General features: G+C 38.2%; 1 protein-coding gene and 1 non-coding gene across 3 annotated transcripts; one reads left to right on the forward strand and one right to left on the reverse strand.

Moving 5' to 3' along the window:
* Positions 1 to 38: 38 nt before the first annotated feature.
* Positions 39 to 25877, reverse strand: COPS5 (COP9 signalosome subunit 5). Of its 2 annotated transcripts, none has more exons than XM_066266257.1 (8): positions 25624 to 25877; positions 23222 to 23456; positions 21780 to 21908; positions 21094 to 21159; positions 20488 to 20573; positions 6595 to 6706; positions 2252 to 2400; positions 39 to 266 (listed from the first exon to the last, which is right to left on the reverse strand). In XM_066266257.1, the coding sequence occupies exons 1-8, from the start codon at positions 25770 to 25772 to the stop codon at positions 182 to 184; spliced, it is 1011 nt and encodes a 336-aa protein (XP_066122354.1). In that variant the 5' UTR covers positions 25773 to 25877; the 3' UTR covers positions 39 to 181. The 2 variants fall into 2 exon arrangements, with proteins under 2 accessions (XP_066122354.1, XP_066122355.1); XM_066266258.1 differs by having other exon boundaries at positions 25616 to 25877.
* Positions 3934 to 4066, forward strand: LOC136332391 (small nucleolar RNA SNORA61). The gene has a single exon (XR_010730660.1). It is a non-coding gene; the product is annotated as a small nucleolar RNA SNORA61 (small nucleolar RNA).
* Positions 25878 to 26227: the final 350 nt, after the last annotated feature.

Here is a 26227-nt window from a genome sequence, read left to right on the forward strand (position 1 = left end):
AATAATGTAACCTTTCCCAAAAAGCAATGAAAGAACAATTTCATTTTAAAGACCTTTATTAAAGGATGTTATTATGTTCAGGACACTTCAGAGCACCTTATACTTCTAATCAGGTTTTTGGTAATTGGTTTTAAAATGTTGAGTATTTTTCTTACAGGCGAAAGTACTACTTAATGATTGTTTAAGAGATGTTAATTTGATTAAACAGTTTATCCTTAATAACCTGAGACATCAATCCATGGATAGCTTCTATGGTAGTTTTACAGCTGGAAAGAAAAAACATATGACATGTGTAAATTGGAAACTGTTTCAAATACACACGTCCGCCCATTTTAATCCTTCCACCTCCAGTAATGATTTTCAGTTCTATTCATACTCTCCAAACTATACCAATTTATAGTTTACTCATTATTTTTAGCTTCCTGAATGTCTTTTGACCATTTGATTAGTTATGAGCATTTTCACAAGGAATAACAAAGGAAGATTTGATATAATTCATAACAGCAGCTTTGGGAAAAGTTCTGTTTTAGAAGGTGACTAAATTACATAATTATATTGATTCCAATATTACATTAAAATATTATTCCTTCCCTTGTTATTGCTTAGAATAATTTACAAAATGATTTCAAAGAATCCTATGCTTTTCTTCTTGAAATAATTACATTCTTCAGATATCAATATCAAATCAATATCAAAGTTAGGTTAGTGGGTGAAGGATTTAGATTTAAGAATAAAAAATAAAATGTAACTGCCCCCCAAAAATAACAACCACCAATATTCAGAAGAGATGCAATTCTTGTACAGTTACTCCAAAAAAGAAAATTGTCTATTTTTATACTACTTCTGTCCTTCCTACTTTTCTTTCTTTTTTATTTTCATGACAGAGAGAGAGAGGGAGAGAGACAGAGACAAAGGAGAGAAAGATAGGGACAAACAGGAAGGGAGAGAGATGAGAAGCATCAATTCTTCGTTGTGGCACTTTAGTTGTTTATTGATTGCTTCTCATATGTGCCTTGACCGGGGGGCTACAGCAGAGCAAGTGACCCCTTGCTCAAGCCAGTGACCTTAGGTTTCAAGCCAGTGACCTTTGGGCTCAAGCCAGCGACCACGGGGTCATGTCTATGATCCCATCCTCAAGCCAGCAACCCCTTGCTCAAGCTGGTGAGTCCACATTCAAGCCAGATAAGCCCATGCTCAAGCCGGTGACCTTGGGGTTTTGACCCTGGGTCATCCACGTCCCAGTCCGATACTCTTATCTACTGTGCCACTGCCTGGTCATGTTCTTCCTACTTTTCTTCTTATGTATCTGGAGGCTTTCCCATAGTGAAGTTTTTGCTTTGTAAGAAATTGAGATGTAAATGTAGATAAAATTACAAATCACAGACTTATAGAGATGGATGAGAAAAAAACACATACTCAGAGCAAGTAGCAAATTGAGACGTAATGTCAGAGGAAAATGTTAGTTTTATCCAGGCTCTAGCTATACCGTATGAAATCTCATGAAGACCCTCTGTTCCTAATATATTTTGTCTTCCCCTTTCCCTTCTCCTTCCCACTTACCAGTCCAGTTTTGCTTAAAATGGACACCAAGGTTTCAGTTTATACAGATGTTAACATATTTTCCCCTTCCTCTCTGCCCCTAATTATCATATTAAAATTTAATTTTTTTGAAAATAAATGTTATTTAGGTAATCTTTCCAATCCTGTATGTATCTGAAGGGCCACATGGTTATTTCTTAAGTTATCAAAGAACATATCCCAAATTTGTTCCTAACAAATCTTGGTAGTGAAACTTGGGATACTAAATAAAAGATAATTTCAGAAGAATAACAAGGGAGATACAATCGTTACTGTGCTATTTAGGAGTTTAAAACGATAAAAACTTGAAACTTGATAAATTTAAGAAATCCTACTGTAATCCCTCAGGAAATAATTAGGTTAGAATGAATTATGATATCCTTTGGCAAAAGCTTTTTTTAACGATCCAATGATTAATTGTTTATTACCTAAAAAAGGTGACTGGAAGTTTTTTCATAACATTAACTAGACCTTTAAGCCTTTACTATTTTTATCTAATGTCTCCTAAATGTTCAAAGTTAAAATCTGCCTTTGACAATTCTTAAAGGTCTCAAATTAACATTCAGATACTGTTCTAAGTTACAAATAAGTTAAAGCATAAGAAATTTGAACCCTGCTACTATTGGCAACAACAATTTTGAAACAAGAGGGTCAGGAATAGATTTGCTTTTACCTGTCTCGCGTGGCTTTGGCAAGTTTGTCTTCTGACTTTCGGTCGTGTGTTTCCAAACCCAGCATGAAACTCCCTCGTCCCAGCTGCGCTTCTGACTGTTCTAATTTTTCAGACAAATCAAAGACCTGACCGGTGGTATAGTCTGCATTCTGTGGGGAAAATGGTATCGTATATGTAAACAATACAAGTCTGCCATTAGACAATTTTAATGTAAATTGATTTTCTTTTACATAAAACATTTCATTCACAAAGACTTCCACTATGAAATCTAACTGGATAGTAAGTGAATTAAGTAAGAAGTGAAATCAAACTTATAAAAACTGACTCCAAAGTTCAAGCAGTGCAAGTGAGAAGTTTTTCACCCTTTTATAATTTCCAGATTAAATTTGAAAATTTTCTTATCTCAGCCCTGGTTCTGTTGCAGATTAGTTGGTGCTTTTACTTTCTGTGCCTTGAAGTCCTCTTCTGAAAATGGCGGAGGAAGGCAGCAATTTCTACCTTAAGGCTATTGTGAAGATTCAATTAAGTAACATATATTAATATAAAGTTCTTAGGATTGTCCATGGCATCTGGCAAAACCTTAATAACTGTTAACTAATTTTATTTGTTCTTGTTGAGCTTTCAGAATTAGCACTTAAGACAATATTTAAAAAATAATATTGGGTTAGTTTTATTATAAAATAGCTATTGCAGAATATTTGGACAATATATAGAACAATATGAAGAAGAAATGCATTTAATCCCTCCACCTAGCTATATTTTAGAGGAATGCTACTGGCTCACATGCACACCTGTATTTGGGAAGCTGGATTATATACAGGGTGGAGCAGTAGTTTTGCAGTTGGTCATATGGAAAAAGACATGCAGGTTATGGTTATTAAAGTATCGAATAAACTCTGTGTTTTATGTTCTCAGAACTGGAAATCTACTTTTGTCCACACCAGTATATACCATTTTGTCCTTTAATATTTCATACTTTTGAAAAAGAAAATTTTTTATATTTACATATATACACTTAACTGTAATTTTTTTTTTTTTGTATTTTTCTGAAGCTGGAAACGGGGAGGCAGTCAGACAGACAGACTCCCGCATGCGCCCGACCGGGATCTACCCGGCATGCCCACCAGGGGGCGATGCTCTGCCCATCCGGAGTGTCGCTCTGTTGCATCCACAGCCATTCTAGCGCCTGGGGCAGAGGCCACAGAGCCATCCCCAGTGCCCGGGCCATCTTTTGCTCCAATGGAGCCTTGGCTGCGGGAGGGGAAGAGAGAGACAGAGAGGAAGGAGAGGGGGATGGGTGGAGAAGCAGATGGGCGCCTCTCCTGTGTGCCCTGGCCGGGAATTGAACCTGGGACTTCCGCATGCCAGGCCGATGCTCTACCACTGATTTTTTTTTTTTTTTTGTATTCTACCACTGATTAATAAAGATTTTTGTGGGGCATCTTTTTGAAAATGTGTTTAAAATACAAAATGTTTTCATAGAGATGAGTTTATGTTCTATTTCTTTCCTGTATCTTCAAAAGAACATGAAAACTTAATAAACAACTTGGCAACAATCAGTGTTATTCTATTTGCTCAGTTTATAAGACAGTGTATAGGAAATGGGAGTTCAGTCACCAAATATGAAGTTATTTGCTGTCATCATAGTTACAACAGAGGGATCTTTAAAATGCTACCAGCTCACCCTCTGGTTCCCTTTCTCATCATATCGGAACACGGGTCTTGGTGGTTATAAAAGGAGAAAAGGTAATACTGAAGCTGGCCTCACAGTGCTTGTAGTATGTTCTACAGCATATGGGCTAGTTTCAAACAAGGTAAAATATACATAAAATGTTACCAGTTCCTCAAAAATTTTACAAATTTTTACTTTTTAAAGATGCAGTTATCTGACCTGTGGTGGCGCAGTGGATAAAGCCTCGACCTGGAAATGCTGAGGTCGCTGGTTCGAAACCCTGGGCTTGCCTGGTCAAGGCACATATGGGAGTTGATGCTTCCAGCTCCTCCCCCCCTTCTCTCTCTCTGTCTCTCCTCTCTCTCTTCCTCTGTCTCTCCCTCTCCTCTCTAAAATGAATAGTAATAAAAAAAATTAAAAAAAATGAATATATATATATAAAAAAAAAGGATGCAGTTATATTCACTTTGCCTGAATCTAGATGGTTTAGGGCACCAACACCATCAACAGTCCCCTCACCCTAAGGTTTATAGACCACTTCATATTTGGAAGATTTAGTTCAAGCTATGAAAATGTAGGGTGGCAGAAACAGTTATAGTATTAAAATGAAGTAAAATGACAGCAATTACATTTCACACACACAGAGAATAAACATATGGAACTAATTTTTTAAATCAGAAAATTACTTTTTTTCTGATACTTTTAGGTTATATGTTTTACCTGAGGAAAGAGATGAATTAAATATATATTTATATATTTTTCTTAAAATGCTGCAATGTATTGATACTATATATAAACTGTAAGAAAGGAAGAAATACAATTTAACCTTTTCTTGATTATTAGTGTCCTCAATACATGCAGTGCTGGAATACTGGGGCAGCCGTAGGCTGAGCAGGCATATTTGCCTCTATACAAAGGTCAGGCTGCTCTGGGCTTAGTGCTTTCTCCCCTTGCCACCACGTGTCACTTCTGCTGCTATTAGTATGCTTGCCTCTACGGAAGCAACATATATAAAGCATTTAGCAGTGTCTGGCATATCGGAAACTCTTAGTAAAAGTTTACTGTTGTGATCACTCTTCTTCCTTCTAATTTGCTACTTCTGACTGTTGAGGATAAAAAAATAAGAACAGAAGTATTTGTCAGAACTGTATTTAAAATAATAGTAAATAGGTTCAAATGAGGTTTTCTCCCCCCTGAATACAATGAACCAAAACAACAACAATAAATTAATTTACAGAGGCTTTATTATATGCCAGGCACTTTGCTGATTTATATATAGTATTTCATTAATTCTCACTGTATGTAATGATGTAGATACTAATATCACTGAGCCCCAAGAAAGGCTCAGGCACATTAAGTAACTTTCTGAAGGTCACACAGCTAGTAAAGTGGCAGAGTTGCTTGAACTGAGTTAATTTTTTCCCCAAATTCTGTGGTTCTAACCATTATACAAACTGAATTATATGAAGTGGACCACTTTATTTTTAAAATTTATTTACTGATTTGAGAGAGAGAGAGAGAGAGGAGAGAGACAGACAGAAACATCATTATCTTCCTGTATGTGCCCTGACCAGGGACTGAACCTGCAATCTTTGCCTATGGGGATGATGTTCTAACCAACTGAGTTATCCAGCCAGGGAAAAATAGCTTACTTGGAAAAAAAAAAGTGAAAACAACAAACAAAACTGTTCCTGGCTAAGCTCTAGATAGAATAGACAGAAGCTTGTTAAATAAATATCCTTCTTATTAGCTTTTAATGATATATTGGAAAATACTCAGCATTTTTTTTTTTTCTGCCCAGCATCTGCTGCTTTAAGGTAATGATATTCTGATTTCCTTCTGGGACAACCCTTTCCCCATTCGTAGTCCATGTGCTCCTGAAAGAGTTTGCTGTAGCCTAGCACAGTAGTAAAACACCTGCTGGGGCCCAGATCAGGTTTAAGGATGGGTGTGCAACTTAATCAAAGCTCGGACATAATGGGGCTTTGCCTGAGGCAGAGAGGGAAAGGGGGAAATGGGAAGAGAAAGAGAGGGGGAGAAAAAAGAAGGGGGGAAAAGGCAGGGAAGAAAAGGGAGAAGGAGAGAGTGTGTGTGTATCTCAATCTTCTCTTTTGAATGTGAAACTCAGAGTCTAGGAGGTCTGAAGCTAATGCTGCCATCCTACTTTCATATGAAGCCTGAAACTGAAGCCAACTGACCTGAAATCAAAGCTGAGAGAGCAAAGGACCAAGACCTCATAATATTGTCTGAATGCAAACTTAGCTGAAGCTGAACTAAAGTCTTATGCCTGAACTCTGCAGCTTACACGGTTCTCTTTTTTGTTTAAGCCAGTTTGGTTGGGTCTTCTGGGTCTTGTAACTGGAGTCTTATGTGAAATACCTAGACAATGAAAAGCAGCATTTGTATTTTTCTCTAAGTTTCTTTAAGGCAGGGACAGATCTCACCCTCATTTGAGCATTCTAGCTGATATTTAGACTTGGTCTCAGTAGTATATGCCACAGACTTTTGCCTGGCCTATTATCCTAACAGCTCTGGTCATGCAGAACCTGACCCCAGCCCTGCTGTCTTGGCCAAGTCAGGTATTCCAGGCATAAGAGTTTCAGATATTAAACATCTCATGGAACTTAAATAAAATTCAAACTCATCCCTTGAAAATATAGCTGTTACTTACAGTAAGCAAACTAGAGGAACTCAGCGTATTCACCCAGTATTTATTCCACAAAAGCTCAAGCAATTTGCGATCCAAAGAGGACTTGAAATATGAGACTTCTAAGGCATAATACCTATGAAACAAAAGCACAAATTTAGTAAGTAAAAATAATATTGAAGCATATCATATAACAGTTATGGCCAAATTTAAGTGAATTACATTTCATATCCAATTAGTCATGTTTTAGTTTTTACTCCAATAGATCAGGTAACCATGATTTCTTCACTCCTCAGGAGTATGGTTTTTAAATCTGCTTACTACACTTGTGTTTTATTTATTTTCTCTGTAGAGCCCAGAAATTTAAGTTAACAACCAATGAGAACTTCTGAATGACATGTTTATTCATGATACTGAGTTTATTAGCTCTAGACAATAAAATATAAGTTTAATGGACTGCTTGTCTAGGGTCAAGTATAATTTTTGTTAGGCTTTTAAAAATACTGAAAATGACATGTGGATTCCCCATTTTTCCCATTCTGATCCCCTAATTAGTACCTACTGCTCTTTGGAAAAGTAAACTATAAAGTAGGTCCTTAAAGCACCTAAAAGAATTACTATTGCTTCTAAAGGTACCTAACTAACAGTTAAGTATAGCAAGAAAATTTTGCTTACGTGTCTGAAAAACATGTATTGTTTTCAAGTAATAAATATTTAAATATGTACATTCTGTACATCAATGGATACAAAGAAACACAAGGAACTTCCTTAAGTTAAAGAGCTTACTATTTATTCAGAAGATGTGGTATATGAATCCACAAAAAATTAAATGACATACACTGGATAACAGTAAGTGATGCTATAGCAAGAAAATCCAAATCAGTATAATTTTGATTCATTCACACCAGATGGCTATTGCTGTGTTGACTGTTGTCATTTACTATGTGCTTGTAGAACACTGAAAACATACAATCTAATTAAAAAACTTATTTTCACTAAGATTCCTCAAAGTTAAAAATATGTAATAGCTACATTAGCCTCTATGTTTAAACCAGACTTTAAGTACACATTATATTATGATCTAGAATTTAAGGTAGAAAAGAAAAAACTAAAGGTCAATATAAACTGCAAATAATAGCTCATCAGCCAATACCTTAGGAAATGGCTCTATAGCCAGCCTGCACAAAATCCTTGCTCTTTCAACTTGGCAGTATTACAAAAGATTTGAAATAAAAATAAATTAACCCACTCATTTGCCTTTTGAAAAACTTGCCTCTTCCTTATTTAGGAATTGGTCCTAAGTAAGAGTACACCTTTCAATATGCTAGCAATTACACACTGAAAATTCTAGGCTGCAGCAATATAGATAGCTAGAAAGTGGCTACTCCTGTATCATAGACTCATATTTCAGAAAAACAGGAAAGGAAATGTACATTTGTTTGGATACAGAAAGCAGTTTTTTTTTTTAATTTCAAAAGTTGCTGCTGCTGCTGTTTAAGAAAAGTAGAGTAGGTATTAAAAGTATTAGCTTTCGACCACCACTCAATATATTTCTTTTTTTTTTTTTTTTTGTATTTTTGTATTTTTCTGAAGCTGGAAACAGGGAGAGACAGACAGACTCCCGCATGCGCCCGACTGCGATCCACCCGGCACGCCCACCAGGGGGCGATGCTCTGCCCCTCCGGGGCGTCGCTCTGCCGCTACCAGAGCCACTCTAGCGCCTGGGGCAGAGGCCAAGGAGCCATCCTCAGCGCCCGGGCCATCTTTGCTCCAATGGAGCCTCCGCTGCGGGAGGGGAAGAGAGAGGCAGAGAGGAAGGGGGGGGTGGAGAAGCAGATGGGCGCTTCTCCTGTGTGCCCTGGCCGGGAATTGAACCCGGGTCCCCTGCACGCCAGGCCAACGCTCTACCGCTGAGCCAACCGGCCAGGGCCAGACCACCACTCAATAAATGAAAGAAACAATGGACAGTAACTCTGAAAATAAAATAATCACCGCAAAGGTGTTTCCATGCTCAGGAGTAATTCTCAAACAGAAATAACTTAAGATTCTTTTCAGAAGGGAAAATAAAGTTAAACAATCTGTTTCTTCAGAAACATCTCAGGAGTGACATTAGGGCTCTCTTCCCTTGAAGTTTTAACAATTTGAACAGCTACAGTGGTACCTTGAAATACGAGCAGACCAACATACAAATTTTTTTTTTTTAAAGATATGAGCTGCGACTTGGTCCGTATTTTTGTTTGAGATCCGAGTGAAATTCCGAGATATGAGTCGTGATTCAGGAAGCTGCTGCTAGTTGGCGCATTGGCACACGGGTCCAGAATCGGCAGCACACCACCAGCATCTCGTTCTTTCTACATGTTACCTGCAGAATCAAGTCGAATCTCGTGCGCTGTACTAGTTCTTGCATCATTTTTGCATTTTTACTAACATTTTTTGTGTGCTATCATGGGGCCGGAGAAAGCGAGTGTAAAGGACAGTGGTGAGAAGAAGAAGAGAATGATGTCAACAGAAGTAAAGCAAGAAATAATAGAAAAACATGAGTGTGGTGTATGAGTGACTGAACTGGCAAGGCTGTACGACCGCAATACATCTACAATTTGTACCATCCTTAAACAAAAGGATGCCATCAAAAGTGCAAATGTAGTGAAAGGAACTACAATTCTGTCCCAATTAAGGACAAATATCCATGAAGAAATGGAGAAGCTTCTGCTGGTGTGGGTGAAAGAGAAAGAGCTGGCAGGAGATACAGTGATGGAGACTGTCATATGCGAAAAGGCACGTATTATTTATGGAGACTTGAAGAAGAAAGAACCATCAACCTCAAAAGAGGCAGCATAAGATATGTTTAAGGCAAGTCACGGCTGGTTTGAAAATTTCAAGAAGAGATCTGGCATCCACTTGGTGGTGAGGCATGGTGAAGCTGCGAGTGCTGACGTTAAGGCAACTGAGGAGTACATTGCACTTTATGCTGTGCTTATCGCAAAGGAAGGCTACATCCCCCAACAAGTGTTCAACTGTGACGAAACAGGACTGTTTTGGAAAAAAATGCCCCGGAGGACTTTCATCACCGCAGAGGAGAAGAAGCTGCCAGGCCATAAACCGATGAAGGACCATCTGACCCTTGCATTGTGTGCAAATACTAGCAGTGACTGTAAAGTAAAGCCACTGCTAGTGTATCATTCCAAAAATCCTTGAGCCTTTAAGACTCACAAGATTCCTAAAGAAAAACTGCAGGTTATGTGGCACGCCAATGCTAGGGCATGGGTTACATGGCAGTTTTTTATTGAATGGGTAAATCTCGTCTTTGGTCCTGCAGTGAAGAAATAACTTCAAGAAAATAAACTCCCGATGAAAGCATTACTAATCCTTGATAATGCTCTACCCAGGGGTAGTCAACCTTTTCATACCTAACGCTCACTTTTATATCTCTGTTAGTAGTAAAATTTTCTAACCGCCCACCGGTTCCACGGTAATGGTGATTTATAAAGTATGGAAGTAACTTTACTTTATAAAATTTATAAAGCAGAGTTACAGCAAGTTAAAGCATATAATAATAATTACTTACCAAGTACTTTATGTTGGATTTTCGCTAAGTTTGGCAGAATAAATCTTTATAAAATAACTTACTATAGTTAAATCTATCTTTTTATTTATACTTTGGTTGCTCCATACCTCCCACCATGAAAGCTGGAATGCCCACTAGTGGGCGGTAGGGACCAGGTTGACTACCACTGCTATAGCCCAACCACCTGGTCTTGAAGATGACATTCTTGATGAGTTCAAATTCGTGAAGGTCCTCTACTTCCCACTCAACATGACTTCAATCTTTCAACCTATTGATCAGCAAGTCATTTCCAACTTTAAAAAGTTTTACACAAAGCACTTGTTTTGCCGCTGCTTTGTGGTGACTGAGAATACAATTCTAACCCTTTGAGAGATTTGGAAAGATCACTACATCATGATATGTTTATGCATTTTTGACTTGGCATAGCAAGAGGTTACAAGAAGAACCTTGAACTCGGCATGGAAAAAGTTATGGCCTGATGTTGTTGCAGACAGGGACTTTGAAGGATTCGAACCGGAGACCGAGAATGAGGTAGAAGCGTTGGAGGAGAGTGTCCCTCGGAAAGTCAATGGGTCTGGAGGTAGATGAGGGTGACGTAAACGAGCTCATTGAAGAACATGAGGAGGAACTCTCAACTGAGGAGTTGAAGAAGCTACAGATGATGCAACATATGGAGCTTCTGCAAGAGATCAGTAGTGAGGAGGAGGTAGAGTCAGAGGAAATGATTTCTACAAGTGAAATTAAAGACATGCTGGCAATGTGGGAGAAGCTTTTAAGTTTCATTGAAAAGAAACACCCAGAAAAAGTTTCAATTGGTCGTGCTTCAGCACTTTTTAATGACACTTGTTTGTCACATTTCCGTAACATTTTAAAAGGCAGGCAAAAGCAAACCTCTTTGGATAGATTTTTATTCAAAAGTCCTGCAAGTGAAAGTGCCGAAAGTGCAGCCAAAAAGGCAAAAACAAGTGATGATTAAATGAAAAATATGTAATGTTAAGCTTAGGTCAAGTTTAAAGTTAAGAAAGTGCATTTTTTTTTACAATTAAGTTTTTGTGGTTTTATTTTATTTCATTTTATTTTTTATTATTTATTATTATTATTTTTGTATTTTTCTGAAGCTGGAAACAGGGAGAGACAGTCAGACAGACTCCTGCATGCGCCCGACCAGGATCCACCCGGCATGCCCACCAGGGGGCGACGCTCTGCCCACCAGGGGGCGATGCTCTGCCCATCTGGGGCGTCACTCTGTTGCGACCAGAGCCACTCTAGCGCCTGAGGCAGAGGCCATAGAGCCATCCCCAGCGCCCGGGCCATCTTTGCTCCAATGGAGCCTCGGCTGCGGGAGAGGAAAAGAGAGACAGAGAGGAAGGAGAGAGGGAGAGGTGGAGAAGCAGATGGATGCTTCTCCTGTGTGCCCTGGCTGGGAATCGAACCCGGGACTTCTGCATGCCAGGCTGACGCTCTACCACTGAGCCAACTGGCCAGGGCTGTAGTTTCATTTTAAGTAAAGAAAGTACAGTTTTAGTTTTGTTTAAAGTAAAGAAAATGCAGTTTTAGTTTACATTCAGTGTTAAGAAAGTGCAGTTTTAGTTTACATGTCTACAGTGCCTGCATCCCTTCCTCCCTCCCTCCCTCCCTCCTCCTTCACCATTCACCTCCGTTAGCCACACTCGTCTGTCTCCAAGGTAAGAATACAGTACTAAATAACACTTTTTTCTTTTATTTCATATATTTTGTTATGCATTGGTAAAGTATACATGTGTGCTTTTTAATGAAAAACGTCTTTTTTCATAATTTAGGATGATCTGGGGATGTTTCACAGGGCTGGAATGGATTAAATCTATTTCAGTTATTTTAAATGGGAGAAATTTGTTTGATATACGAGTTGACTGACTTATGAGCTCAGTTACAGAACGAATTAAAACTCGTATCTCAAGGTTGAATTATCTCAATGTATAATTCAACAAAGGATTCTCTGCTCAATGCAAAGCATGGCTGAGAGATCTTCACACTGAAACATCTAAAGGTGGGCAAGTAGGAACAGAAAAGGGGGATGGGTGAGAAAGGAAAAAGGCTGAGATGAGCCACAGAGGCAGCCCTGTGGCCGTGGAGCTCACAGTGGGCTAAGCCTGGAGAGGGGAGGAAACCAGTTGTGACTGGTGCTCTTTTTAGTTGGGAGGAGTAGATTCAGTGGGCACTCCTGCAGGTATGAGCAGTATGAGCTGCAGCTGAGCCAAAGACCTGGGAAGGAAACTGTACTGGGGTGCGGCTGCAGTTGTCAGGTGATCAATGTTCTAGGCAGAGAAACAAAGCCACAGGGACCTACCACCCCACAGTCTTCCAGAGCTATGCAGCAAATTATTTGCAAACCTAAGAATTGGTACTATAGAATCACTTCTTTCCCTGAGCAAAAAGTGCACCCTGTGATCAGTCCTAGAGTTGGGCACAGGGAGGACTCCATAGACATCCAAGGCTGCCATTACTAAGAGGACAAAACAAAGAAGCTGGCTGGTTCCCTAGCCCACCCCACCCCAATGTACTGTGGTTATGTCTGGCTGCGGAGGATAATACTGGGGTTTTACAGAGTTAAAAACTTGTGATTCAGCAACACCTACTGGAAAACCTTTTAATAGTAATCTGATAGAGAGGTACACTCATACAAAGATGCCTAGACAGAGAAGGAACCCATCAAATACCATGAATAACCAAGGCAGCAAGGCAGCTCAGAAAGCAAATGAAAAATATCCAGAAAACATACTTAAAGACATGGAAATATATGATATAAATGACAGAGAATTCAGGATTGCAGCTCTGGAATGAGATGCAAGAAAATACAGACAGGCAATTTAATGCACACAGAAAACAATACAACATGCAAAACACGTACTTTACCAAAGAGATTGAAATGTTAAAAAAGAACCAAACAAATTATAGAGATGAAGAACTCAATAAAAGAGATCAAGAATGAACTAGCAAGCACAGGAAATAGACTGGACCAGATGTAGGAAAGGATTAATGATACTGAGAACAGAAATCTAGAAATGATACAGAAGGGAGAAGAGACTTGAGCATAAAAAAAATGAAAAAACTCTATGAGAATTATCCGACTCCATCTGAAACAACAATATAAGAATAATAAGCATACCAAAAGAAGAAGAGAGGGAGAAAGGAACACAAAACATACTTAAAGAAAAGGTTGATGAGAACTTCCCAAGCTTATAGTAAGAGCTAGATCCTTGAATCCAAGAGCAAACAGAATACCTAGTTATCTCAATACAAAGAGGCCTTCTCCAAGGCACACTGTATTAGAACTGCCAAAATTAATGACAAAGAACTCTGAAGGCACAGAGGTTAAAGAAGAAAATAACCTATAATGGAAAGTACATTAGGTTATTATTGGGCCTCTCAGCAGTAACTGCAAAACCAGAAGAAAGTGGAACCAAATATTCAAACTACTTAAAGACAGTTATTACCAGCCAAGAATCATATATCCAGGAAAGTTATCCTATAAATATGAAGGAGAAATAAAGACTTTCCCAGACATACAGAGGCTGAGGGAATTTATCACCAGAAAACCTCCACTGCAGGAAATACTCAAGTGGGTTATCCTACTAGAATCAAAGGACAAAAAGTCACAAAACTACGTGTAAGATCACCAACAAAGTTACAGCGTAAACAGGGATAATCTGTGACAATAAAAACAAGAAAGGGGAGGGGGAATGATATAAATTCACAAAAAGATGGAGATCAGATGCATTCAAAAGAAGAAGAAAAACTGTATGAAACTTTCTTTTTCATAAACCTAATAGTAACCACACACAAAAAAACCCCCAAATTGAGACAAACAGCTTAAAAAAGAGGAAAACAGAGAAAAGTATGTAATACTAGCACACAAAAACAATAGACAGAAAAACAAAGAAAAAGAACCAATGGAGGAACAGAGCTACCAGAAAACAAAAGATAAAATGGATGTAGGAAATCCTAATACATAAATAATTACCCTAAGTGTAAATGGACTGAATTCATTAATAAAGAGGTACAAAACAGCAAATTGGATCAAAAAACAAAACCCAACCATATGTGGTGTTGCTTTCAGGCGACACATCGAAACTGCAAAAACAAAGGAAGACTCAAATGTAAAGGGTAGAAAATTATTCTCCAAGCAAAAAGCTCTACAGTAAAGCAGATGTAGCCATACTAATATCTGACAAAACAGACTTCAAGATAAGAAAAGTAAAAAGAGACAAATATGGACATTTTATAATGATAAAGGGGACACTACACCTTGAACTTGTTAATATATATATATGCACCCAATCAGAGAGCACGGAAATATATAAAGCAACTACTAACAGAACTTAAAGGAGAGACAAAAACACAGTCATAGTTGGGGACCATAACAGTCCACTGATAGCTAGACGGATCATCCAAATAGAAATCAATAAAGAAAGATAGGCCTTAAATGACACATTAAGCCAAATGTACATAATTGACACTTACGGAGCCTTTCATCCCCGAATATCAGATTATACACTGTTCTCCAGTGCATACAGAACATTCTCAGGGACGGACAATATGCTGGGTCACAAAACTAGCCTCAACAAAGTAAAGACTGAAATTATACCAAGCATATTCTATGACCACAATGCTTTGAAATTAGAATTCAACTCCAAAAAGGAAGTAAAGAAACCCACATATATGTGGATATTATGCAACATACTACTCAAAAAATGACTGGGTCAACGAAGAAATAAAAGGAGAAATCAAAACATATATAGAGAAAAATGAGAATGACAATATGATACATAGAAACTCCTGGGATGCAGTGAAAGAAATAAGAGGAAAGTTTATAAAATTACAGGCCTATCTCAAGAAACAAGAGAAATCCCAAGTAAACAACCTAACATATCTAAAAGATCTAAAAAAAGAACAAAAACAACCCAAAGTTAGAAGAAATAAAATAATAAAAATTAGAGCAGAATTGAATGAAATAGAGATTATACAAAAAATGAATAAAGAGCTGCATCTTTGAAATGATTAATAAAATGGACAAACCCCTGACTACACTCACTAAGGAAAAGAAAAAAGACTCATAAACAAAATCTGAAATGAAAGAGGAAAAGTTACCACAGACACTAGACATACAAAGGATCATACTAGAATACCATGAAAGACTATATGCCACCAAACTCAATAAATTAGAAGAAATGGGTAAGTTCCAAGAAATATATAACCTTCCTAGTCTGAATCATGAAGAATTGGAAAAATTTAAATAAACCAATTAATAAACAGTGAGGAAATAGAAATGATCAAAAATCTCTCACCCAAATAATGTTCTGGACCAGAAAGATGTTTTTAGTGACTGCTACTAAACATTCAAAGACGATCTGATACCTATCCTCAAACTCTTCCAAAAAGTTAAAGAGGCACTATTTCCTAACACATTTTAAAGAGGCCAACATAACCCTGATACCAAAACCTGACAAGGATAACATTAAAAAAAACAACAACTGTAGACCAATATCTCTGATGAACACAGAGGCAAAAATCCTAAACAAAATGCTAGCAAATCAAATATAATACTGTACATTAAAAAATATATATATAAGCCCTGGCCGGTTGGCTCAGTGGTAGAGCGTTGGCCTGGCATACGGAAGTCCCGGGTTCAATTCCCGGCCAGGGCACACAGGAGAGGCGCCCATCTGCTTCTCCACCCCTTCCCCTCTCCTTCCTCTCTGTCTCTCTCTTTCCCTCCCGCAGCCAAGGCTCCATTGGAGCAAAAGATGGCCCAGGTGCTGGGGATGGTGCCTTGGCCTCTGCCCCAAGCGCTAGAGTGGCTCTGGTCGCGACCAGCGCGACACCCCCTGGTGGGTGTGCTGGGTGGATCCCAGCAGGGCGGGAGTTTGTCTGACTGCCTCCCCATTTCCAGCTTCAGGGGAAAAAAAAAAAAAAAAAAAAAAAAAAAAAAAAAAATATATATATATATATATATATATATATATTTAGGGAGATGTTGAGGGGAACATGAAGGAGGGGGGATGCATTTGGGGTGACACTAGAATCTATGTAAACACAATTAAAAAAATAAAATAAACATATCATTTACATGGAAAAAAAATATTTAGATCAAGTGGGGTTCATTCCAGTTGCACAAGCATGGTTCAATATATGCAAATTGATCAATGTCATATACCACATTAACAAAACAAATGATAAAAAATCCTATCAATCGATGCAGAAAAAGCACTTAAGATACAACATCCATTTATGATTAAAACATACGATTAAAACAAGCATATTCTATGACCATAATGCTTTGAATAAAATGGGTATAGAAGGAAAGCTCCTCAACATAATAATAAAGGCCATTTATGACAAACGATATCATACTCAATGGTGAAAAACAAAGATTTTCCTCTAAAATCAGGAACAAGACAAGCCCACTCTCACAACGCTTCATATAGTTCTGGAAGTCCTAGCCAGAGTAGTCAGGCAGGGGAAAGAAAAGGCATTCAAATTTGGAAAGAAGTAAAGTGTCACTTTTTGTAGATTATATATGATTCTGTATATGAAAAACCCTAAAGATGCCACCAAAAAACTACTAGAAACAATAAATATAGTAAATTTGCAGGATACAAAATCAATATACAGCCTGACCTGTGGTGGCGCACTGGATAAAGCGGTGTCCTAGAATGCTGAGGTCACCAGTTCAAAACCCTAGACTTGCCTGGTCAAGGCATATACGAGAGTTGATGCTTCCTGCTCCTACCCACCTCCCTCTCTAAAATGAATAAAAAAGTAAAATGAAATAAAATAAGAAAGCAAAATCAATGTACAAAAATCTACTGCTTTCCTATATACTAACAATAAAACTTCAGAAAAATAAATGAAAAAAACAAAAACAATTCCTTTTGCAAATGCAACCAAAAAAAATATAATTCCTAGGAATAAATGTAACAAAGAATGTAAAGGAACTGTATACTGAAAACTACAAAACATTATTAAGAGAGACTGAAAAAGGACACAATGAAATGGAGAGATAATCTGTGTTCATGGATTGGAAGAATCAACATAGTTAAACTGGCCATATTACTAAAAGCAATATACAGATTTAATTAAATCCCTACCAAATCCCAATGGCATTTTTTAAAGAAATAGAGTAAAAATCATCAGATTTGTATAGAACCACAAAAGACCCCAAATAGCCAAAGCAATCCTAAGAAAAATGCATGAAGTTGGAGGTATCACATTATCTTACTTCAAATTATACTACAGAGCTATGATAATCAAAACAGCATGGTATTGGCAGAAAAACAGGCATAGACCAATGGAATAGAATTGAGAGCCCAAGAAATAAAACCACATGTATATGGCCAAATAATTTTTGACAAAGCCAAAAACACAAAATGTGGACAAGAACCTTCTTCACCTAAATGGTGCTGGGAAAATTGGAAAGCCACATGCAAAAGAATGAAAGTAGAATACAGTTTGTCCCTGTGTAAAAAAATTAATTCTCAACTATAAGATCTAAAACAACAAACTACATAAAAGCAAATATAGGTACTAAACTTATGGACCTTGACTATAGAGAACATTTTATGAATTTGACCCCAAAGGTAAGGAAAATAAAGGAATGGGACTATATCAAACTAGAAAGTTCTGTACATTATCAAACTAAAAAGTTCTGTACAGAAAAAACCCTGCCAACAAAACAAAAAGGCAACCAACTGAATGGTAGATGATATTTACAAACAACAACTCCAAGAAGAGGTTCCAAAACATAATACAGAACTCATACAACTCAACACTAGACAATCCAATTAAAAAATGGGCAGAAGACCTGAACAGACCCCTCTCCCAAGAAGACATACAAATGGCCAATAGATACATGAAAAGATGTTAACTTCACTAGCAATGCAAATCAAAACTACAATGATATACCACTTCATGCCTGTTAAATGCCTATAATTATCAAGACAGGTAATAACAAGTGTTGGAGAGGCTGTGGAGAAAAAGGAACCCTCATTCACTGCCAGTGGAAAGTAAACTGGTACAGCCACTATGGAAAACAGTATGGTGGTTCCTCAAAAAATTAAGAATAGAGTTACCATATGACCCAGCAATCCCTCTTCTGGGTATCTACCCAAAAAACTTGAAAACATATTTTTGCAGATATATGCACCCCTATATGCAGTGCATCATTATTCATGGTGGCCAAGACAAGGAGACAACCAAAGTGTCCTTCAACAAAGGATTGGATAAAGAAGTTGTGGTACATATATACTATGGAACACTACTCAACCATTAGAAAAGATGAAATATTGCCATTTATGACAACATGGATGGACCTTAAGAAGATTATGCTAAGCAAAATCAGTCAGTCAGAAAAAGCTAAGAACTATGATTTCACTCACATATTGGATATAAAACCGAAACACATAGACAACAGTATGGTGATTACTAGAGGACGTGGGGGGAAGGGTAACAAAGGGTTAAGGGGGCCAAATATATGGTGACAGATGGTGATTTACTTTGGGTAGTGGGCACGAAATACAAAATGCAAGGCAAGATCAGAGAAATATATACTTGAGGCCCTGGCCGGTTGGCTCAGCAGTAGGGCGTTGGCCCAGCATGTGGAGTCCCAGGTTTGTTCCCCAGTCAGGGCACACAGGAGAAGCACCCATCTGCTTCTCTACCCTTCCCCCCTCCTTCCTCTCTCTCTTTTCCCCTCCTAGCCAAAGTTCCACTGGAGCAAAGTTGGCCCAGGTGCTGAGGATGGCTTCACGGCCTCCGCCTCAGGCACTAGAATGGCTCCAGCTGCAGCAGAGTAAACCCCCTGTTGGGCAGAGCATCGCTTCCTAGTGGGCATGCCTAGTGGATCCCGGTCGGGGGCATGCATGAGTCTGTCTAACTGCCTCCCCGCTTCTAATTTTGGAAAAATACAAAAATAAAAAAATTAAAAAAAGAAATATATACTTGAAACCTGTATGGTTCTGTTGACCAATGTTACCCCAATAAATTCAATAAATAAAAAAAATCTCAGAGATGACTGAAAACCATAAATATGTAAAAGTGAATTTAGAAATTCTGGAATATTCTAAGAATTTCTAAACAGGAAAATAAGAGTGGTAGTAGTCCATGTTTTCCTTGAAGTTGAGATAGGAGGTATGGAGAAAAGGGGGCGCTAGATAATCATTTAAACAATATTTTTGTTGGGGAGGTACTCACACGTCTATGTGCCATGATCTGTTTTAAATGTTACGCTATAGCAGTGAATCAATTCTACTTTCATGAAGCTCACATTCTAATGGAGTCGATAACAAGGAAGCAAAAACATATCAGATGGTATCAAGTGCTAAGAAAAATAAAGCAGGGAAAGAAAACACAGAGGACAGGAAGGTGCTATTTTAGAGAGAGACACCAATGAACATTCTTTGTTAAGGTGACCCTTAGATACTCAATGACTGAAGTAGTTGGTGAGCCAGGCAGAGGAAACAGCATGTGCAAAGGCCTTGGCAGGAGCCTGCCTAGCACATCTGACACACCACGAAGAAGCCACTCTGGCTGGAGAGGAGAGCAGAGTCAGGGAGAGATGAGCTCAAAGAGGCTGCAGGGGCCAGACCACATGGCTATGAGGGCCATGGTAAGGACTATGGATTGTACACTTGGTGAGAAGGGAAGTCATTCTGAGAAGGAGGAACACAATTTGACTTAAGAATTGAAAAGAATCAGTTTGGTGCCCAAAAGATCTTTAAGCAGTGAAAGGCAGAAGCAGAAAGACTAGTCAGAAGACTAACAATTTGGTTCAGGCTCCAGATGGCTTTGGGCAAAATAAGAGAAGCGACAAGATACATTTAAAAGATGAAGAAAACTGTCCTCATTGGCTTCTTGAATACTTTTAAAAATTGAGATTGTAACTCATACATTTTTAGAATGACTACTTTAAAGAAGCATACATTCAGTGGTTTTAATATGGCTTCTTTAACCTTTGGAGTGAAAATGTTTAAAAAGAATTTTTGCTAAGTAGAACCTGGATACTTTGAGGTTGCAGTAAGGCTAGTGTCAGGCTGGCCCTGAATACATCTTTCAGCTTAATTTCATTAATGAACCGAGTATTTTGTACACTCATAAAACATTTACAGTTGTGTGAGAAACAATTCGTTAGATGAAAAGAATTATTAATAAAAAATTTAAACATTCCTAAACTTGTACATTCTAACTATTATTTTAAAAAGTAATATCATATACATTTTGTCTGAAAATTTATTCTCATCTGTAAGGGGCTTGGGCTGTACAATCCCTAGTTTTTTTTATGATGACTCTGACATCAGATACATTTTAAAATTACTTACTGTTTGCAGTGTACACCAAAATCCTCTATTTTATTAAGTGGGATAGTCTGGTACTCAGAAGGTCCTTCATCAGGAGGTTTGTAGCCCTAAACAACAATAAAAAAGCAAGTCAGAGGAAAAAGGTATGTTTTATATGCAGCTTTCTATTTATAGAAACATTAATTTTGGGGAGTCAAATATTTAATATAAACATTGTAATATAAAAATGTGTATTGCTTATATCCTCCCCCAACTCCATTTGGTGGCTGAAGACTGGATTTGCTTTGTATTCATTTTTCTTGTCCTTCAGTGATGTACACTTGTGCTAATATCTATTTTATATTGCAGGGAAAGAAACAGATGTATTTAGCTTGTTTCTCCAGTCCCTGTTAGAATGCCATGGGCATATATATTCTATTAACAAATGAAGTCTGCTTTTCTAATAAAGTAACCACATAAGCACAGATGTATTGTCTTCTGCTAGGGACAACTGGATTGCTATTTTGTAAATATTATTAAATTGTTTTAGGACAAAACAAGATACTAACTACATATAACACATCTTTAAAAATAAGTCAAGTATTTGGACTTCAAAAAGTTATATAGATGTATAATTTTAAAAATTACCTTTGGGTATGTCCTAAAAGCTCCAAGATTCACTTTCCCTGCTGATATTGTTCTTGTTGGGTCAATCTACAAGAAAGATATATTTAGTATCTGATAATTATTAAATAATTATATACTTCAATTTGTTTAAACATTGTAAACCTAGAAATAATATATACATATAACACTATACACACATTTAATAATTAAAACAACCAAACAAGAAAAAATAACCAAACTAAAAATCCACATAAGTTCAATAAAGTGGTAAGTACAGAAATGTCTCAGAGTTAATAGATATTAGCTCTAGTTATTATACTATTTAAGAATATTACTTAAAAGATTTGCTCCTCTTTTTCAAAAATGTTTCTTTTACTAGATGAACAATTTCTATTTTATTTTCCTCATAGTAGCCTGGATCGCATCTAAAACTCTGAACATAGTAAGAGCTGCTCTAGTGATTCCTGATTTACTCAATCAACACTGAATGTCACAGGTGCTGTGATCACCCTCACCTTACAGAGTGGGAGAATAACACAAACAGGTTAAGTAATTTTTCAAAGTCCCAATTTCTAAGGGGTAGAATCCAAAGCTAGGTAGACTGACGCCACAGCCTTGCTCTTACTATACAAATTTTACTTGTTGGTATACTTTCTTTCGTAATCTTTGTGAAGAACTTATTTAAAACTGGTTGTAAATATACTTACCACCACTGCTACGAATGGCTCCTGGAACTGCTGATTGAGCATCTGAGTACTAACATCAATCCCAGAAAGCCAGCAGCCATAGCCAGGGTGGCTATGATACCAGCCAATTGCATTTTCAAGGCGGCCAACCTAACAAATATAGAGAGCAGGGGAGCTTGAAGTTCCTGTTTAATCTTAGAGACAATTATTTGTTTACAAAGCGATATACTAAAAAAATAGTATGCTGAATAGTACATGGAATATGCTTTCAAGTTAAAAAAGATGTTTTGAATAGATAATACGTGTCCAAAGCACAAAAGTACAGGTTCAGAGATTATTCAGTCTCCTTCTTACCTCGTTCCCCTCAACCATCATTTCTCAGCCCAGATATTACCACTATACCCAGCTGCACACATACCTATCTTCCAGGGATATTCTTTGCATATATGCAGATGAACAAAAACACAATGGCATTCCACATACAGTGTTCTACACTTTGCTTTTCATTTAAAATATTTGAGGGTTTGTTTCATATTAGTAAATATATAACCTCTTTTTTACTTTCAAATGTTTTTAAAGGCTGGTTAGTTCATTATATAGCTATAACATATCAGTTTTATACTCAGTAACATTTAGGTTTTTTCCAGAATTTTGGTTTTAAACACCCACGTGATAATGGGTGTGAAAATTAAAAAAAAAATTATTAAAAATATTTTATTGAGATATAATTGACATAATACTATATTAGTTCAGGTGTACAACATAATGATTTGATATGTATATATTTGTGAAAGGATCACAATAAGTGTTAATTAACATCCAACACCACACATAGATACAATGTTTTTCTTCTGATAAGAACTACTTTCCATTGAGATTTGGGTATGTCCTAAAAGCTCCAAGACATACCCAAGACGCTCAGTGGTAGAGCGTCGGCCTGGTGTGCAGGAGTCCCGGGTTCGATTCCCGGCCAGGGCACACAGGAGAAGCGCCCATCTGCTTCTCCACCCTTCCCACTCTCCTTCCTCTCTGTCTCTCTCTTCCCCTCCCGCAGCGAGGCTCCATTGGAGCAAAAGATGGCCCGGGCGCTGGGGATGGCTCCTTGGCCTCTGCCCCAGGCACTAGAGTGGCTCTGGTCTCAGCAGAGCGATGCCCCGGAGGGGCAGAGCATCGCCCCTGGTGGGCAGAGCATGGCTCCCTGGTGGGCGTGCCGGGTGGATCCCAGTCAGGCGCATGCGGGAATCTGTCTGACTGCCTCCCCGTTTCCAGCTTCAGAAAAATACAAAAAAAAAAAAAAAAAAAAAAAAAAAATTCATGCTCTCATATACATTTTATATAGAAATTATTGAAAATAACTTAAAATATAAACTTTAAAGAGGATAGCTTTAAGTTTTAGCAAGTCAAAAGTCACTATGAGGTTCTTTAACTTGAAGTAAGTAAACTTTAAGGAACAACATTATTACCTGTTTGGCATTTTCTATATATGCAGCCATGTACTCATATGCAGCAGCCTGAGCATTTACTCGGGTTTCAGTGCCCTCTACTGGCAAAGCAAAACTGTCCATAATGATCATCGTTTCACCATCCACCTTTCCCAGCATCAAGCCCATCACTTCCAAGTTGCCTCCGGATCTGGCATGCATCACCATTTTCAGTAGAGCCAATGCTGAGATTTTGCAGTACTTAAAGTAATGGTGACTACAAAACAAAGCACAGTGTAATTAACTTTCTTATGTATGTACAATTTCAAAAGAATTTGTGTGAAGATAATGAGTCAGTACTGAAGGAACTTACAGTGGTAGAACAAGGAGAAAGTGTAGAATGTGGGAAAGAAAAACGAAGTAGAAAAGGACAAATTCTGCAGGGGGATGGAAATGATAAACATGTCACAGTCCTGCCAAATATTTCCCCTTTTGGGAAGGGAACAGTGTGAAATAGTTTTTTACAATATACTATTCAAGTAGAAAAGAGGTAACTATATGGCCAATTCAATAGATATTTTTTTCTCAATTATTTTTGGAATCATCAAATCTCTGATTAATTTTGGTTGGATGGTTGTGCCCAACCCTTCTTAGGCCTAACCTCTGGGGTGGGGGTTAAAGTGGGCTCTGACCTCTATCCGCCTAAGTTTGAATCCTTGCACTGCCAAGTCCTAGCTGTGCTCTTGCCTCAGTTTTCTCATCAGTAAATAGTGATATTTCATAGAGTTGTAAGGAGAAAATAACTAAGTGAAAAAATGTATATAAAGTGCTTAGCTTAATAACTGACATGTACTAAACTTCTCTTTGTAGTATGAGCCTCAAAATTAAAAATGTAGCCCTAATATATCATTATATCTACTATAAAAACTATCAAAGTTTGTCATCTGAGTGTGACTAAACTACTGTTAAATAAAATTACATTTTCTATCTCACTGATGTAGCTCAAGACAGTTAAGATGAATACAATTAGAGCCACAATAAAACCGTGAGGGAAGCTGGGTAGTTTCTAAATATTTAATAGGCTACATCAACCTAGAATGCATAGCTTACTATAGAAGTAAGCAACCAGGCAAACTAGTCTGTATAGAGTGGTCAGTCAATATCTCTGAGAAGCCTTTTTAAGATGTCTGCCCACAAACTTTAACCAGAAATTGAAGACATGGAGATGTGGCCTTGGGAGTCAAGACATGAATTTAAATCTTGGCTCCTCCATTCAGTGAGGAAAAGGAAAACAAAATACAGTTATTGAGCTCCTGTTACACACATTCTAGATTCTTTATATATTACCTCATCTTATCTTCATGACATCACTAATAGGTCTTATTTCCATTTTATAGATAAAAAAATGAGGATGGACAAGTCAAGTTCCTAGGGTCAATCAACTACTTAGTGACAGTAGTGAGATTTGATCTTAGGAGGGGTTTTTTTTTTTGCCTTTGTGATCATGAAATAAATTACCTATTGTATTTGCTTGTTTTCTTACCAAAATAAAAATACAGTCCTGGGTTGTCTGAGGATTAAATGACATCTGGAAACTTATAGCTTAGTGCTCAGCCCACATTAAGTCCTCCATAAACATTGCTAGATCTGAATACTGACAGTTAAAGCTTGCCTTGCAAAAAACAAAACAAAACAAAAACAAAAAACAAACAGCTGTGTGATAACGTATGGTTTTTGTTTTTGACCACCACTCTCTCCTCCATCTCTTCATTCGAGAGACCGTGCTTTTTCCTCTTTACCTAACAAGATCTGCTCTCAGGTAAAGAATCCTTAACTTGCATCCCTCCCAAGGACACAGGGATTTGCTAAGTGCCAAAAAGCCTTAAACCCTATCGATATAATTTCTAGTGTCTGTGAACTGGTGGAGTAACATTTTGGGAGACTGGGTAGAGCCTCGTGCGTTTCTGAAATAAGTAACAGCGATAAAAAAAAAAAAGAGTCTAGATGTCTAACGGATGACTCATAGTTGGAGACCCTTGGGCTGGCTCAATTTCTGAAGACTGCGGCAGTCTCTACAGTCTGGGGTCAGATGAAGGTCCTATGTATATCGACATAGGGTTCAAGGCAGAGTGTGTAGCATATATATAATTACAAGACGGATACTGGGAAGTGCCGCCCCAAGTCACCGTCTGTCGTTTTCCTCTCCCATCCTCCAGAGTCAAACGTGTTAAAGACACAGAAAGGAGAGACGAAGAAAGCCCCGGTGGAGCGGCTTAGGCTCTTCTTGCGGGGATAAAAGACCAAAATTTCTCAGGTGCATCCTCTTTCTCCTCCCTGCTCGGGAACAATCAAGCTCTCCGCCCCCTTGAACTCCCACTCCCTTTGGGTCTCCTGAACTCCTGCCACCCCTTCCCTCCCCTGCGTCTTGCCAGGGACCTCCTCACTCCTTAGTCCAGGGCTTCGCTGCCAGGATTTCTTGCTGCTGTTTCTTGTCATATTTGTAGATTTCGTCGATGCTTTGGGCTTCCTGCATATTGTTGGCCAATTCCCAGGTTTTCTGGGCCATACAACTCCCTGACGCCGCCATCTTCATGAATTCGAGAAGCTATCGCCTCCACAGCCAAGACGCAACTTTCCCTCTACCTCGCTAGGTTTCCCGGCGTGGGTTTGGGACCCCGCACCCAGGGTGCAAACTCGCACTAGCCTCTCGAGGCGGCCATGACACCTAGAACCGGAGGTGAAGTTGGTGCAGACCATTCTGGCGTGGCGGGGGCTCTTCTTCCAAGATGCGACCATATAAACAGTACTTATATAATAGTTAGGTACAGAGGAATTTTCATGTGGTTTAGGGGAAAACATATTATCTTGAGGAATTATGTGTGTGAATTAGGACAAACAGTGGTTGGGTAAGAGAATGGTATAGCCTTTTGCACCGGAAGAAGGGCATGTTAACGGTATGCCCGAGATTGGAATTGTCCTTCTTTGTTCGTACTGCGCAGGCTCAACCTCCGCCATATTAAAGCGGGTAGCTCCTTAAGCTGGGGTTGA

The sequence above is a fragment of the Saccopteryx bilineata genome, chromosome 3 (assembly GCF_036850765.1).
Source record: "Saccopteryx bilineata isolate mSacBil1 chromosome 3, mSacBil1_pri_phased_curated, whole genome shotgun sequence".
NCBI lineage: Eukaryota > Metazoa > Chordata > Mammalia > Chiroptera > Emballonuridae > Saccopteryx > Saccopteryx bilineata.

Excerpts from the sequence above, each read along its gene's own strand:
- COPS5 (XM_066266257.1), bottom strand. The coding sequence starts at position 25,772 with ATGAAGATGGCGGCGTCAGGGAGTTGTATGGCCCAGAAAACCTGGGAA. Across the intron at positions 23,457-25,623 it reads GCGAAGCCCTGGACTAAGGA|TCACCATTACTTTAAGTACT; the intron begins GTGAGGAGGTCC and ends TTTGTTTTGTAG. Across the intron at positions 21,160-21,779 it reads AGCCATTCGTAGCAGTGGTG|ATTGACCCAACAAGAACAAT; the intron begins GTAAGTATATTT and ends TCTTTCTTGTAG.